This window comes from Dipodomys spectabilis, unplaced genomic scaffold (assembly GCF_019054845.1).
Source record: "Dipodomys spectabilis isolate Male_0828 unplaced genomic scaffold, ASM1905484v1 ptg000499l, whole genome shotgun sequence".
NCBI lineage: Eukaryota > Metazoa > Chordata > Mammalia > Rodentia > Heteromyidae > Dipodomys > Dipodomys spectabilis.
In genome coordinates, this window is record NW_024871176.1 from 2,834,625 (window position 1) to 2,851,902 (window position 17,278).

The 17,278-nt window shown below is 46.9% G+C and overlaps 1 protein-coding gene across 2 annotated transcripts in view; it reads left to right on the top strand.

Moving 5' to 3' along the window:
• The first annotated feature begins 1,951 nt into the window (after window positions 1-1,951).
• The window catches only part of Fbxo21 (F-box protein 21), a 28,343-nt gene continuing 13,016 nt past the window's right edge, over window positions 1,952-17,278 (top strand). Inside the window, exons 1-6 of one of the 2 annotated variants that reach the window (XM_042669579.1) lie at window positions 1,952-2,230; window positions 3,100-3,235; window positions 6,351-6,445; window positions 12,584-12,705; window positions 14,587-14,733; window positions 15,249-15,385. In XM_042669579.1, coding sequence (XP_042525513.1) covers window positions 1,992-2,230; window positions 3,100-3,235; window positions 6,351-6,445; window positions 12,584-12,705; window positions 14,587-14,733; window positions 15,249-15,385 — 876 coding nt within the window. In that variant the 5' untranslated portion in view covers window positions 1,952-1,991. The remainder of the gene's footprint in view (window positions 2,231-3,099; window positions 3,236-6,350; window positions 6,446-12,583; window positions 12,706-14,586; window positions 14,734-15,248; window positions 15,386-17,278) is intronic. The other variant, XM_042669580.1, reaches the window with a different exon arrangement.

Here is a 17,278-nt window from a genome sequence, read left to right on the forward strand (position 1 = left end):
TTCACAGCTGACAATTTGTCTCTTGGAACGGGGACATGCAGTAAAGATGTAATCTCTATGGTTTGAGATTTATCATTTGAGGCATATGATGCCAAGAACTGTTATTTTAGAGTGTTCCCTTAAGCAACATTGAATTTGCTTTGAAATTTAGTCTTTGCCCCAACAGGAATAAAAAAAACCAAACCAAACAAACAAAAACAAAACCAAACCTTTAAATCCTGCCCTTCTCAAGTGTGATGTTATCTAAACAAAACTGGCAGAAGTTGAACTAAGATTTACTTTCTTTCATAGCTACAGTATGCAGCTATAAATGATAGGTAATAGTTTTTAAAAGTGGCTACAACCACAGGCCAACAGTTAAAGATAAGAACTATGCCATTCAACTAGAAGAGAGCGATTTGGTTGGTTTTTGGGTTTTTTGTTCCCCCCACCCCAAATCCTGACACTTGTCATATTGGAAAGATGGCCTAGTTGGTATAGAATCTAATAAATTTCTAGAAAGTTTACCTTTGTTTAGATCATGAGCTCCTATGTGACTGCTGTACGTGAATTCATAGCTCTTTTGGAGCATATTTGGAAGCTCTGATTTCAAAATTTCAATGTCCTGCCAAGTTAACACTACTCTGTAGAGATGAACTTTTGAGTTACTGGGTAAAAGAAAAAAAAATATTTTCCATGAAGTCATGTGCAATATGTTTTGTTGAGAATTCTTTGGGATGAAAGGTTTAGTTGCAATTTGTAGAAGTGGGGGCAGGAGAGGGGGTCAGAGGGCTCCCTACCATGTGCCTGACAGCAGGACATAGACTAGAACTATTATCACACCCCACCCCACTGCAAAAGGTTCTGAGATAAGAGAGTTGGGGGGGGGGCGGGTAAAGGGTGTGAGTGTGTGTGTGTGTGTATATGTGTGTGGTGGAGGTCATGGGGCTTGAACTCAGGGCCTGGGTGCTGTCCCTTAGCTGTTTCCCTCAAGGCTGGAGCTTCACCACCTGAGCCACAGCTACACTTCTGGCTTTTAATTGATTAATTGGAGATAAGTCTCAGGGACTTTCCTGCTTGGGCTGGCTTTGAACCACAATCCTCAGCTCTCAGCACCTGGGATTATAGTCATGAACATCAACCAGTGCCTGACTGAAGAATCTTTTTAAAAAACCTAGTAGGTTGGAAATGTGGCTTAGTGGTAGTGTTTGCCTAGCATGCATGAAGCCCTGGGTTTGATTCCTCAGTACCATATAAACAGAAAAAGCCGGAGGTGGCACTGTGGCTCAAATGGTAGAGCCGTAGCCTTGAGCACAGAGTGGCTCTAAGACAGTGCCCAGGCCCTGAGTTCAAGCTCCAGGACTGGCAAAAAAAAAAAAAAAATGAACAAACAACAACAACAAAACTAGTAAACTGCTTGGCACAGAACCCATTCGAGAAAATGATTTACATGGGGTAAGAGTACGGTCCAACAGAAATCAAGTAGGGTTGGATTTGAATCTAGGACCACAGCCTCTGAACAAGTCTTCTTACCTCCAAATCTCCATTTACCCAACTGTAATAAGGGGAGAATGAAAATTCCTGAGGTTTGTTGGAAGGTCCAAGGATCTACCTACCACTGCACAGGAGGACCAGGAGAACACACACAAGTTGTTGATTTAAAAACTTTAATTTTAAGGAGTCTTTAACTCCCATTTTCGGCTTTTCGCGCAGGAAATGTCTTTCTTTCCCTAACTCTCCCTAATTTAACCCTGACATACTAAAATAAACCCTTGCTTAAAAGAAAACACCCTTAATTTCAAAATACGATGCTGCTTTTTGTATTGACCAGAGGAAACACAGGCTGCCGAGCTCCCAAGAGAAGGTCATTTCAATCCCGGGCCAAGGGGGCGGGGTCCGAAGGGGGCGTGTCTATCCTGGCCACGCCCCCTGTGCTGGTGGGCGGGGACGCTGGGCTGCCCCAGTGCGCGCGCGCGCACCCGCGCACGACGGCCGTCAGGTACGCGGACAAGATGGCGGCGGCAGCGGGCGACAGCGCGATGGAGGTGGTGCCGGCGCTGGCGGAGGAGGCCGCGCCCGAGGTGGCGGGCCTCAGCTGCCTGGTGCACCTGCCGGGAGAGGTGCTGGAGTACATCCTGTGCAGCGGCTCGCTGACGGCGCTCGACATCGGCCGCGTGTCCAGCACCTGCCGGCGGCTGCGCGAGGTGTGCCAGAGCAGCGGCAAGGTGTGGAAGGAGCAGTTCCGGGTGAGGTGAGCCCGCGGCCCCCCGCGCGCGGCGCCGGGCCCCGCGGCCCGCCGGGCCCCCCCGGAGGGCGGCCGGCCCCGCGGCCCCCGCGGCGCCCCGCGCGCCGGCCGCGCCCGCACCCCTGCCCGCGGCGGCCCGCAGACAAAGGCCCGAGGCCGCCGGCGGCCCTGGGCCCCGGAGGCGGCGGAGGCCCCGCGCGGGGCCCGGCGCGGGGCTCGGCGCGGATCCCGGCCTGCCGCCCACCGCACGGCCGCCGCTTGCTTTTGTGCGTTCCCCCCCCCCCCCCCCCCCGCTCGCGGCCCGGGGCTGTTTACCGGGAGCCCGCGATGGCGGGGCGCCCGCGGGCGCAGCATCCTCGGGCCGGGCGGGCGGGAGGAGGGCCGTGGGCTGCACGTTTCGGTTACTCCCTCTGTGACCTTGGCAAGGGAGGGTGTGGGCTTCGCTCCCTCCCGCTGTCTCTTTTGGTCAGTTTCTGGCTTTATCCCATGAATCGACTTGGATGAATGGTGATCGTGAGACTTAGCTTGTATTTTATTTATTTATTTTTAATCGTGGTATGAATAAAAGAGGTGATGCCCAGCGCCTCGGAAGCGCGCGCCACCGAGGTGAGCTGTTACTATTGTCACCGTTATTAGGGTTGTTGGTAGGACTGCCCTCGTTTTAGAGATGGGGGAAGAGGGAGACACAGCCTTCGTGTCGCCACGCCAAGGTCACTTGACAACACCCGAGTTTGGAGATCTGAAGGGAACCGTGCTCAGGCCCCTTTTCCCACCAGGCCATCATGTTTTTGTTGCTGCTGCTGCTGCTGTTGTAGTCGTCGTTGTTTTGGTTTTTTTGCGTAAATGATAAGCAGAGGAGCTGTTTTCTCTTGTAGGTGGCCTTCCCTTATGAAACACTACAGCCCCACCGACTACGTCAATTGGTTGGAAGAATATAAAGTTCGACAGAAAGCTGGGTTAGAAGCCCGGAAGATTGTAGCCTCGTTCTCGAAGAGGTTCTTTTCAGAGCATGTAAGGATTTGTGGATGGAGCTCTTTGCTTTTTGCCTGATTGTGGTGTGTGAGTGTGTATGTGTGTGTGTGTGTGTGTAGGCATTAGCTCATCCAGCTCTGGTTACTATCTCCCTTTTCATTGCTCACACAATCCCTTACTCACTTAGATGGCTGCGAGAGGCATTGTGTCCTTTCCCTCCCATCCAGCAACACGGAGCCACTTGTCCCTGCCAGCTTTACTTTTCTAAAGCCAGAGAGAATGGGGGTGGAGGGAGAAGGGAGGGTCATACTGCACCCGGAGGAATGAATCCAGATAAGCAGTATTCTATTCTAGTGGTTAAACTTTGTTGTTGTTGTTGTGTTTTTTTTGGCAACCTTCATGTGATCTGAGGAATCATCAATGATGGGGCATTGTAAATCTCTCGCAGTTGTTTTCCCAGAATGGTTGGTGAAATGAATGTGGTCTGTTCTTCCCTCTGCTTTGCAGGTTCTCTCCAGTAGTGAACTGCATTATTTAAGGTAACAGAGGGTTAAGGGGCTACCTGTAAATCAGAATTATTGCTCTCTCAAATAAAATTGTCTTACATCTTGGGTTCATTCCTCTTCATTGTCCCTGAAAGTTGTTTGTTGCGTGTTTTGTTTGGGAATTTTTGTTTCTGAGGGATTTTTCTTTTTTTGGTGGTTGTTATTTTGAGATCAAGTCTCACTGTGTAGTCCAGACTTTCCTTGAACTTGTGATCCTTCTGCCTCAGCCACGCAAGTGCTGAGATTACAGGTATACATCACCATGCCTGGCTTTCAGTTTTGCTTTTTAAAAAAATAATGATGATGTGTGTGTTTTATTTCTGATTGAGGGTCAGCAAATAGAGTTGATCCCCACCCCCCAACCCCCCCCCTCCATCCTGAGGCTTGAACGCTGGGCCTGGGCACTGTCCCTGGGCTCCTTTTGCTCAAGGCTAGGGCTATACCACTTGAACCACAACTCCTTCCCGCTTTTTCTGTGATTAATTGGAATTCAGAGTTTCATAGACTTCCTGGCTGGCTTTGAACTGCGATCCTCAGATCTCAGCCTCCTGAGTAGCTAGGATTACAGGTGTGAGTCACGAGCACCTGGCTAGAGTTGATCTTATTCTATTTTGGTTTTTTGGAGTATACTTGTGGTTACTTCTGACTTTCTAATTTTGACTGCTGTTAGGTAATAGAGCGTATAAATTTAAAATACTTTCAAGCTGGCTCACAGCTGTAATCCTAACTACCTGGGAGGCTGAGATCAGGAGGAAGATTGTGGTTGCAGGCCAGCCTGGGTGTAAAAGTTCTTGAAAATGGGCTGGGAAGGTGGCTCAGTGGTAGAGTGCTTGCCTTGCATGCACGAGGCCCTGGGTTCGATTCTTCAGTACCACATAAGCAGAAATGGCCAGAAGTGGCGCTCTAGCTCAAGTGGTAGAACACTAGCCTTGAGTTAAAAGCTGAGGAACAGTGCCCAGGTCCAGAGTTAGGCCCCACAGCCAACAACAACAACAAAAATTGTTGAAAACCCATCTCAACGGAAAAAGCTATATGTAATGGTTCATGCCTCTCACTTAGCTATCCACAAAAGTGCAAGTAGGAAGACACCAGTCCAGTCTGGTCTGGACAAAAGGCAAGACCTTAGCTCAAAAAATAACCAGAGCAAATAGGGTTGTAGGTGTAGCTCAAATGGTAGAACACATACCTAATAAATGCAAGGTTCGTAGTTCAAAACTCAGTGCTATAACCGGGCACCTGTGGCTCACGCCTATAATCCTAGCTACTCAAGAGGTTGAGATCTGAGGATCGAGGTTCAAAGCCAGCCTGGGCAGGAAAGTCCGTGAGACTCTTATCTCCAATAAATCACTAGAAAACCGGAAGTGGTGCTGTGGCTTAAGCGGTAGAGCACTCGCCTTGAGCTGAAGAGCTCAGGGACAGCACCCAAGCTCAAAGTTCAAGCCCCACAACCAACCAAAAAAATAAAACCCAGTGCTTAAAAAAAAAAAGAAAAAAGATGTTTCAAAGGTTAAGAAAGAGAAAATTTGGACTTTGGACAAGTTTGAACTCATTCCCCTGGGAGGAATAAGAACAGATATTCCCTGAGTACAATGATTTATATAAGTGTTTATTAATATGAGAAAGAGCACAGTGTTCCGCTTTACAGAAACCATGTCCTGGCTAAACCACAGTTGAGTGGCTAGTTTTAAGTGTGTTTTGCACCCACAGGTGTTTAGGTATTCTGCTGCTAGGCTTCTGATGCAGTCTAGTGATAGTCTACTAGTTTACAAACTCTGCTTCTAATCCAGCTGGATTTCTGTGCATTTTTAACCATCTGTGTCTTTATCTAACAATGATGGATTGTTGTGCCTTTTTTTTTCCTCCTCTTTCCCCTAACCACTACTTAATTAGAAATGTGTCAAGGACTTTGAATGCTACAGAAACATACTTAAGATTGCTCTCTGGGTAGGTGATTGTGGTGGCTCAAGATCCATGTCTTCCTGTGCTCTGGGCATGCACACAGGTTAGCATGAGACATTGTAGCTCCTTTCACCATAGCAAATGGGGAAAGTCATAGCTTTAACTGAGAGCATGGCCAAGCCCACCCAGCGGGTTGGAGGGGACCTCCCGCTCTGAGCATCCTTAGTGTTTGGCTCTACTCCTAGTGTGCACAACACAGATTGCCTGGGCTTTCTTTCTTTTTTTTTTTTTCCGTTTCTGGGCCTGGGCGCTGTCCCACTTGAGCCACAGCGCCATTTCCGGCTTTTTTCTTTTTGCTTATGTGGTGCTGAGGAATCGAACCCAGGGCCTCAGGCATGCAAGGCAAGCACTCTACTACTGAGCCACCTTCCCAGCCCTTGCCTGGGCTTTCTGTTGTGAGCTGGGGGAGATGGCGGTCTTGACCTCATTTAGGAGCTGTGTTTCTTCATATCCCACTTCTGAATGGTCTGTTTCAGAAATTCTAGCATTTGAAAACTGATCTATAGGTAATCCAGTAACGGGCCCATGGTCTCATTCTCCACGTCACTTCCTCCCTCCCTCAGCAGGAAAAGTGTGGGGGTAGGGGGAGGGACCTAGAGCCCTGTCCAGGGAAGGAAAGATTCCTAATTCTGCTTTTCTTTCACTTATAGGTTCCTTGTAATGGCTTCAGTGATATTGAAAACCTCGAGGGACCAGAGATCTTTTTTGAGGATGAGCTGGTGTGCATCCTAAATATGGAAGGCAGGTAAGCCACAACTTACACAGGATTTGGATTTACTGATAGAAATAACCTCAGAGAGGGCTGGGAAGGTGGCTCAGTGGTAGAACGCTTGCCTTGCATGCATGAGGCCCTGGGTTCGATTCCTCAGCACCACATAAGCAAAAAGAAAAAAGCCGGAAGTGGCGCTGTGGCTCAAGTGGTAGCGTGCTAGCCTTGAGGTAAAGAGCAGAAGGACAGCGCCCAGGCACAGAGTTCAGGCCCCATGACCGGACTCAAAAAAACAACAACAACAAAAAAGAAATAACCTCAGAGAAAACTGCTGTGGTCCATTGTGACTGAGGCCTGGTTCCAGATCTTGCATATTATGCTGCAGCCAGTTTGTTATGAAGACAGTTCCAATATGGTTGGCCATCTGCAGCCATGAGCCCAGCTCCGCATCCACAATCACAAATATTTGGAAAAAACACTGTGTGCACTGAACTATACAGATTTGTTTTTCTTGTTATCATTCCCTAAATTGTAAAATTATTTGCATTATATGTGGTATTAGAAGTCTTTATAGAGATGGTTTGAAGTGTATGGGAGGATGGGCAGAGTTTCTGCAGTATGTAGCACTGTGCCTTTTTAGATGAGGCGCTTGAGTGTGTGTATTAGAGTATCTGAGAGGGACTTATAACCAGTCCCCACAGGTACTGAAGAATGATTGTAGAGAAACTATGAAAACTGTGTGGGGAGAAAGAGAGAATTCCTGTGGAGCACCAACAGAGCACAGGCTCAGTGCTCTGGGCAGCCTCTATGCTCTGGGCAGCCTCTGTACTGTCAGTGATCCAGCCTTTTTGCCACCTCTCTTCTGCCACTCCCAGATCCACCTGCCTTCAATTAATCTTTTTTGAAAATCTCTTTTAAGTGAGTCTTAATTTAGGGGGTGATTTTGCAGTTCTTGAAGTTCATGTGAAACAGTCCCCTACCTTGATCTTAACCACTGTAGCTGTGTGCTGAGCCTCCAGGAGAGACTGCAGTACTCCATTATCTCTAGGTGGTTATTTAGAATGTTTGCTTTGTTTTTATAATGGCATACATTAGCTATACAAGGATTTTTTCATGGTGACATTCCCACACATGTATAATGTGTTTTAAACACACCACTACTACCAGTAACTGACTCTCCCTTGCCCTTTCCCCTTCCTAATACAATTTCAACAACTTCCATCATTCTATTTGAATAATACATGATGACAAGTTAGACCCCCTCCTGCTAGTACCTACCCTAAAATGTTTTATACTTTACAACTGAACTTTACTTTCCAGGAACCTGCGAGATGACTTGGCTGTCAGCCATACTTGCCTGGTGAAAAGGTTTTCTGTTCTGAAAGTTCACATAACTTTACTAGTGGTAGAGAAGAAAGCTAGTGCAAGGTCTTCTCTAAGTTACTGTGAACTGTCTCACAACAAGGTGTAAGGTATATTGTGGCTGTTTCTTAGGGGATGTAGGAGAGGTACATGTCTGTCACTGGAGCCACAGGGGAGAGGGAAGAGTCTGTTCTAGGCCTTGGAGGAGTGCAGGTGGAGGTCATTTTCCTGTTTCTATTTTGGGTGATCTATAACTGAATTGGAGTGTGATCTAATAGCACTGTGCAACCTTAAAAGCAAATCCTACTTGTGGTTTATTCATGTGCATCTCTGCCTTCCACCCAGACCAGCACATGTCTGTGCTGGTTGCCTCAGTTTGATGCTTCATGTAGGTACCTTGTTTTCACATTTGCTTTAAAATGGCCCACCCAGCGTCATCCTCTAATTTCTGGTATGGCATCTGCTCTGTGCAGCCAGTAGACAGCCATGTGGAGAGGGGAAGGAGTTGCAGATTCTCACAAAATCGGGACCCCACAGTGACTGGTTCTCTGTTTGGGTTTTCTCACCCAACAGTTCCTTGGGGAGGTCGTTCCTGATCACCTGGTAAGAGATAGAATTCACTTTGGGGAATGGCTGGCCACTTTTTTGTAGGATAGATCATAGGTTTTTTTGTTGTTTTTAGGGGAGTTATTTGCTTTTTTTTCTGTGGTGGGGTTTTTTTTTTTGGCACTGGGTCTTGAACTCAAGGCCTGGGTATTGCCCCTTATTTTTACCCAAGGCTGGTACTCTACCACGTGAGCCACAGCTCCATTTCTAGTTTTTTGAAAGTAGTAAGAATAGATTCACAAGAATCTATTCTTGTGATTCAAAAAAAAATACATAATTATATTCTAAGACTACTTTCAACTCAGTGTTTAAAGTAGGTAAAATGTGGTCAGCACTAGGAAAAGTCAGTTTAGAAACATCCCAGAATAACAGGTAGTTATTTAAACTCTAAATGAGTTAGTTTTTAAACTCTAAAGGGAAAAGATAAATTGATTAATGAATAGCATTCCATGTGACTAGAAAGTAAAACTTGGATGGTACACATGTATACACAAAAATGCCAAAAGATGAAACAGGTGATATTTAAAATGATGACAAGAAAAATTCTGCAAGGAAATAGAAAACTTAAAATGACCTCTGTAGCCATGGTTGGTAAGGGAAGCCGCAGAAATACAGATGAATCTTTTGTGGATGTGGTGTGGATGTACACACGCCAGTCCTGGGGCTTGAACTTAGGGTCTGGGCTCTCTTCTTGAGTTTCTTTTAATCAAGGCTGGTGCTCTGACCGTTGAGCCACAGCTTCACTTGAGGCTTTTTCGGTAGTTTTATGGAGATAAGAGTCTTGTTTGTGGCCTTTCCTGCCTGGGCTGACTTTGAACTGTAGTCCTCAGATCTCAGCCTCCAAGTAGGTAGGATTGTAAGCGTGAACAATCAGCACCAGATTCAGACAGGGATCTTTGATGACAAAGAAACTTCGGTGTGAGTGAAGACGTCATAAACTAAGGCAAGGCTGTTCTTAGGATTGTCATCAACAAATGTAGTGAAAAATGCTTTGACTTCACTATTCAAATAACTTAAATAACAATGCAATGATGCCTTTTACTTAACAAAGAATCATGTAGCCAGTAGCAACATGTAAGGTTATTCCTTTAGAAGAACTATCACACGTTATCCCTGGCCTGACATACATGAAGTGTAAACTGGCTGTTCTGCAACAGCAGGGTACTCCACACGCAAGTATGTTGGGCCTTCACTTTTCACCAAGGACCCTGTTTGTGTTCATTCCTGACAGTGCTTGTTTGCTTACAGAAAGAACAGAGTGGGAGAGTGTGATGTAGTAGCCACAACCCTGAATATCTAAAGATAATTTGCATTTATGTCCTGTAGTTGTGTTTTCATTTTTGTTTTGGGTTTTAAGATGGTATCCCCCTGTGGAGGCCAGACTGGCCTCCAACTTATGCTCCTCCTGCCTCAGCCTTCTGAGTATGGTATTTTAGGCATGTGCCACTGTGCCCAGCAAGATTTGAAACAAGTTAAATGAGCATAGATCATACCTGAGAAAATTGACCCAGAATAACCAACAGGGATATACATTAGTAAAAAATCACTGGATTTTAAAGATGGGAAAATCTTGTGGGAACTTCAGCAACAAAGATGAAAGTAACTTATAAAGAAAAGGAAATGAGAATCTATCGTCAGACTTTTCAGCAGCAATGGTGTGTGCCAGAAGGAAAAAAAGATACTCAAAAGATTGAAAGAAAATGTCAGCCAAGGATTTTTATATCCAGCCAAACTGACTTCCACATCTACAATCTTAACAACTTGAAAGACTGTAGAGACCTGTGCTCCTCTCCCTAGATCTGCTGAGAGATGAGAAAACCACCGACTGCTGGTGATAAATGGGCCCTGTCTTGTAGACTTAAGTCCAAGTGAGAAGCATGAGCTGTCTCACATGTGGACTCATACCTGAGCCCTGTCAGAGAAGAGCATGGGAAATACTGTTTTCATGCAACTTGTCATTACCGGGGCCGATGGGAATCCTTGGAGTATTTGTATTTAAATGTACCAAGGGTATGTGCTTACACAGGTGTACAGCCAATAGACTAAGGTCTGGGCCGTCATAAGCAGGTAGAGGTGATCTTCCCAGCAGCCAGGGTGTGATCTTAGATGCCACTCCTACAGAAAGAAGTCAGAGGCTGTTAAGAAATGGCTGCTGCTACATCCAGCCTGGGAAACCCTTGGAACATCTGGGCATCCTGGAGTCAGATAGCAAGACACCTGACGGCACTTCATATCAGAAGCATTTAGGTCAGCTGTGAAGAGTTGGAAGATGTGCAGGGTAGAGCATCAGTGTGAATGGGAGTGGCATGAATGGACCCCACCAGATAGGTCTAGCACCATGGTTCATAGCAGTATTTGCACACAGTAGTACTTGGTAGTATACTCGGGAGTAGAATAGAAACTCAAGTCATTATTTTGAAAAATAATAAGAGGAACAATATGAACACAGATATGAATAAGGCTGGTTCACTTGTAGTTTCTGTCTTACCACCAGCTTACTGCCTCTAAGGAATCGACAGGTGGATGTGAGTCAGAATGGCTGCTAACATCACAGAAAAGACAGGCATTAATAGTCTTATTATTTTGTGGTGCTAACGATCAAACCCAGAGCTCATTCTACCACTAATCTGTCCCTGTCTCCTTGTTACTGCTTCTTGATGGAAGACCTTTCCACCTCCTGGGAAGGCATCTGGCCAAGTAACACATCTGATCAGACTGAATCCCTCTGTCTAGTTTCCAATAGAAGATGTTCAGAATAATACATTAAACATGTGGGTACAGCCAGGAAATTCCAGACCACCAGAAGCTACAGTTCACACAGTCTGGTTTTCTTCAACAAATACAAAAATACAAAAGAGTCAAAGGGATGGAAGTGTGGCTCAAATGGTAGAGCACCTGCCTAGCAAGCTTGAGAGTCTTAAGAATTCAAATACTGCAATACCAAAAGGTAAATAGAGATGTTGTGTCAGACTAGAATATTTAGGGATGCACATTTGGCAGTTATCTCTAGAGCACAGCCAGGAAGCGATAAGCTGCAGTGCAGGGTGTTTCAGGAGAGGGGCCTATGGAGGGCTTACGGAGCGTGCGGAGTTCTGCCTGGCTTGGTGAATATAGGAGTATTTGTGAAGCTGCTTGATTGTTCCATGTGTTCATTCCTGAGGTGCATTTTGCAACTCTAGGGTTAAAGAGCAGGTAGAGCAGGCACCTCTGCTGATGGCACTGCATCCCTGAAGATGGGTGAAAGGAAGCTTGTCCCTGACTCCCACTTTCTATGATCCCTGGGCATTGGAGTGATCTGGTGAGGAGCTTCAGGCAGCATCTGCTCTCCATCAGACACAGCTGTAGACAATGGGGAGATGGCAGCAAGCACCCCTCAGCACCCTGCCTTCTTGGAGCTTGCAATGCAGTGGGAGAGACAGTGCTGAAAAGCAAGTTATTTATTACATTAGAAAAGGAAAAGTGCTATGCGGCAGTGCTAGGCAGGGAACAGGGTGAGGGCACTACATGAGAAAGGAGGTGAGCACAGGCTGCAGCCAGCCAGAGGCATAGTCTGGGCAGATGAACACAGCCCACCGCTGAAGGAGCAACTGCACTAGGACCACCAGGAGCTGCAGTGAGTAGGGATGTCTGGAATTGATGGAGTGCTGAGGCGGAGCAGTACTGGAGAATCTGGTCTTGCCTCTGGTGAGCTGCTGAGCACCATGGAGCAGAAGCACAATGCCTGCCATATTGCAGCTACTCTGGAAAAGGGCTGGGTTGGGTTCAAGGAGTGGTCCATGGTGGCTGTGGGCCATAGTGGGATGTGCAGTAGCAGTTGGCTGTGTGGGGCTGAGTTCTGGGGAAAACTCTTAGTCAGGTAAATGGTCAGAATGGGAAATATTTGACCTCCCAAAGTTGAAAGAACCCGCCGTGGCCACAGGCATAGAAGGGGAACGTGGTGTGAGTTATGGTAGCTGCAGCATTCCCTCTGCCAGACCTGTGGGAAGTAGACCTGAAGCTGACCAGAACTGGTCCACCGCCTTTAACACAATCAGTCACCATCCCCTGCAGGTGCAAGTCCTAAACGGAGCTGGCTATTTCCATGCCACTAAGGATTACAGGAATGTGAAGCAATTCTGGTTGTCCTGTTAAGATCTTGATATGATAGTATGAAGTCAAAACTAGGCAATTGAAATTCTTACTGACTTGTTTGTTGTTGTTTCGCAGAAAAGCTTTGACCTGGAAATACTATGCCAAAAAAATTCTTTACTACCTACGGCAACAGAAAATTTTAAATAATCTCAAGGCTTTTCTTCAGCAGCCTGATGACTATGAATCCTATCTTGAAGGTGGGTCTCTGGGTGCTTGTGGACGAGGGTGTGAGCTTTGTGGAAGCGCGGATGTGGGAGCTGCCTGGGGCAGTGTGGAGGAGGATAGGGGTTGAATTTGTGGTCTGACCAGTGAATGAGGCTGCACTGCAGATGAGAGCTAAGGGTCTTTTTGACGTGTTTCAAAGTCAGCTAAAGAGACAGTGTTTTCTAACGACGCGTCATTGATTATGAGTGACATGTTGCCTAATGAGGTGAGTTCCTTCTTCTAAGCTTGGAAACATGGTTTCCAGATCAGCGATGGATGGGTCCCTGTGTCTGTAAGCTAGAGCACGTGTCAGCCTCTGGTCAGAGGTTAATGGGGACGGGCTGTTCTGTGCTCCAAGAGCAGGAAGGAGCTGGGTGGGCAGGCATGCGGAGGAGCCACTTCATGTTCCTGCAAGGTTGAGCAGGAACACATTGTGACTTGAGTTTTCCAACAGCCTTGATTCCTGGAATATTATACAAGTTGTGGTTATGAAGTCCACACTCACTTTCCCCCCCTGCTCTCAGTGAGTCACCCTGTTTGTGGAGTTTTCCTTTTCTGCCATTTTCAGTTGTATCTCCAGCCTGTTGTGCTCTCCCCGGCAGCTTTCTCAGGAACCTGGCTCTTCTGCCTGCCAGTCAGCCAGCATGCCCCAGCAGCCCAAAGCAAACCCTGTGTGGCTGTAGTCTGCTTTTCAGCACCCCTTACAATCAGTCGTCCCCTAATGCCACACTTGCAGTGCCCTGCTGCTGCTCCAGCCAAGGGCCCTGCAGAGACCCTGGGCTCCTCGCTGGCATTGCCCTGCCTCCCTGCCACTGCAGCTCAGCTCTCACTGGCCTCGGCTACTGATGTCAGCTGGCTCGCATCCTTTCTGTTTCAGCTGTGTACGTTGTGCTTTTGACCTTTGAGACAGAGTCTAGGCTAGCCTTGAACTCTCAGTCCTACCTCTGTCTCCCAAATGCTGTGATGCCAGATAATGTTCTAGTATGTCTAGCCCCTTATATTGAGTTTTTTGCTTCTTTGTTTTTTCCTATTGGTCCTGAGGCTTGAACGCTGCCTGGGAGCTATCACTGAACTTTTTTGCTCAAGGCCAGCGCTCTACCACTTGAGACACAGGTTTCTGAGTGATTAATTTCTTGTGTTCTAGATCCTTAAGATCTCTGTGTACCCCACAATGCCTGTTTTAGGTTATGGTTGATTGTAGAAAAGTCTAGTATCATCCAAAAGAAAATGAGAAATCTTGTCATAATCAACTAAAGTGAAGTATCCTCATCACCTTGGGTTTTTCCACACACGCGCTGGGGTTGAGATCCTGTTGGAATTGCTCATGCCGGCCAGCACTGTAGGCCCTGGAAGCTGTGGGATTGCCAGTGATTGAAGGAGGGTTTTGACCCAGAGTGAATGACTAGAGTAAGTGCAGGTGCTCTGGGAAAAGCCTGGGAACCACAGCATTAGGAGGGGAGGGACTGCAGAGCAGTGCAGCCATGCAGGAACACCTGAACTCGGGCAGCAGACAGGGCAAGGGGGGAAGGTGGAGTTGTCTCCAAGTCCGGAAATGAAGTATGCAAGGGGCCTGTCTATCACTGAACATTTTCATATCCTGTGTCTTGTACTGTTAAGTTTTCCAGTTGCTGGATTGGGGACCTATAGGGGAGTTAGAAGGAGAGTCTCTTTTTCTGTTTGAAGGAAAATAAGGAGCTGCCATAGCTCATATGACCCCTTGGGAGAAGCTCAGTCTATTTATTCACTTTTTAGTGTGTATGATGTGCAAGGCCTGAGACCAACAAGGACGGCTGTCTGGTGGGATGGTGTGGAAAGCCTGACTTAGGGTGTTAGGTGGGTAGGAGAGCTGACTCTGTGGTTCTTGTTCATCTCAGGTGCCGTCTACATTGACCAGTACTGCAACCCCCTTTCCGACATCAGCCTCAGAGATATCCAGGCCCAGATCGACAGCATTGTGGAGCTGGTCTGCAAAACCCTGCGGGGTGTCAACAGCCGCCACCCTAGCCTGGCCTTCAAGGCAGGTGTGGAATTGCTTTGGACCTAGCTGTGCTTGCAGGGGAAGCCTTAGAACAATTGATGAACTTGATGATTTCAGCCATATGGCCTTACCATGTAACTCATGCCTGTGATCCTAACTACTCAAGAATCTGAGATGTGAGGATTCTGGTTCAAGACCAGTCAGGGCCTTTTGTCCAAGAGACTCCATCTCTAGTTAAGCAGCAAAAAGCAGGGCTCAGAGCTGGGATGTAGCTCAGTGGCAAAGTGCTTAAAGTGCAACATGCTGGGTTTGATCCGCAGTACCAAAAAGACAAAAAATATATATATATATATATATAGTTTAAAAAAAAAAAGCAGAGCTCAAGTGGTTGAGCACCACCAGCGTGAGCAAAACTGGACAGAGAAAAGTGATAAATGACAGCAGTCACATAAAGACTTCCACCCATCTTCTCCCTAGATTGGTTGCCTGCTGGGGGTGGTGGGGGCAGGATCATGATCTTGTTTGTGCTGTGTCCCAGGGTAGATCTCTGTGTTGCAGGTGAGTCCCCCATGATAATGGAGATAGAGCTCCAGAGCCAGGTGCTGGATGCCATGAACTATGTCCTTTATGACCAGCTGAAGTTCAAGGGGAACCGAATGGACTACTATAATGCCCTCAACTTATATATGCATCAGGCAAGTGTGGCCATAGCTTTAAGACACACATGAGTGTCTGTGGGTTCTGCTGCTTCCATTTGTTCCACCAACCCTGAATCAAAAATACATGGGAAGCCGGGCACCAGTGCTCACACCTGTCATCCTAGCTACTCAGGAGGCTGAGATCTGAGGGTCATGGTTCAAAGCCATCCCGGGCAGGAAAGTCCATGAGACTTATTTCCAATAAACAACTCAGAAAGCCGGAAGTGGTACTGTGGCTCAAGTGGTAGAGCGCTAGCCTTGACCTGATGAGCTGAGGGACAGCGCCCAGGCCCAGAGTTCAAGCCCCACGACTGACCAGAAAGAAAATTAACAATAACTGACTGTAGTGACATTTTCCCTTGCCACCTGAGTAATACAGACACTTGTGAAGTGTGTAGGTAACACTCACAACTGTAGTCCAGGGATGACGTGACTAGGGGAGGACAGTGGAGCTTATGTGCAAATGCTGTGCTATTTTATATAGGGTGCTTGGTGTCCATAGGGTCCCTGGAACCCGTCTCCCGTGGATACCAAGGGATGGGGGGGGTGTGGGGATGCACACGCACACATACTTCTAGCTCATCTATGATAAATTGCAGTTCTTGCTGACAAGTGCTGTGTTCTCCGCTCTGAATGTCTAGTAAATCACCTTTTCCTCTGTCACATGGAATTACAAGGTTTACTCTCCCTGACAAGGACTGTCCTTTATGCAAACCCTTGAGCTGAGTGCTACCAGAAGCAGACCCTGTATCCCTCGCTCCATGGTCAGTGGCTCCTGTGACCGCGGAGCCGCAGATGTGCTCAGGGTTCCTACAGCTGCCCTCCAGGGCTAGCAAACATGTAGCCACTTGGGGCTGATGTCCCTTCAGTGTTGGTTTGGATTTGTTCCTTGCCTGTCTCCATTTTCATATCTATTGTTCTTTCTGCTATTTCATTTTATTTTGTTTCTTCCATTCATTCCTTGGTAAGTTTTTTTATTCTTTTAAGGAGGCCCTAAATCAGAGGTCAGTCCTCTCCTTCTGTAGGGGACTGGGCAGTGAGTCAGTACACCTGTGCACATCCTGTGGCTGGCTTAGCTCTGAGTCCTGCCTTAACTCAAGGACATGTGACCAACAGACATAAGAGACTGCGCACCCAACAGCTTTATATGCACGTTGACGGCTGAAGTTCATCTTTTACGTCAAAACAGTGTTCTTTTGGTTGTTTTTCCAAATACTTAAAAATATAAAAACGTGCTGGCATGATGGTAGACATCTTCCAGCGGGGGTGGACGGGGGGGGGGGGCGTGGAGCGGGCAGAGGTTGAGGCAGAAGTCTCAGACAAACCTGGGCTAGATAGTAAGATCCTGTCTCACAAAAAGGAAAAACTTCTTGCTCTGGCTATACCAAAATATCTGGTAGACTGTGTGGGTAATATCTTTCTGATTCTTGATCTAAGTAAATAAATTATTCTGCTGAAGCTGCAAAAGCTAGCATTATTATAGGCTGAGGATGTAACTCAGTGGTAAAGCACTTGCCTAACCACATGCAAAGCCCTAGTTGCATCCCCAGTACTGCCAGAAAACAATTAAATGTCACATTGTACCCCATAAATACAATTTACTCTGAACCAGTTAAAAATAAAGTCGGGCACTGGTGGTGCACGTATGTAATCCTAGCTACTCTGGAGGCTGAGATCTGAGGATCGTGGTTCAAAGCCAGCCCGGACAGAAAAGTCCCTGTAGAACTCTATCTCCAATTAAACACACAAAATAGAAGTGGAACTGTGCTCAAGTGGTTAGAGTGCTGACCTTGACCAAAAAGTGCCCAGGCCCCAAGTTCAAGCCCCACAACCAACAAAAAATAAATAAGATTAAATTGCCTAGTGCTCAAGCTTGTCATCCTAGCTACT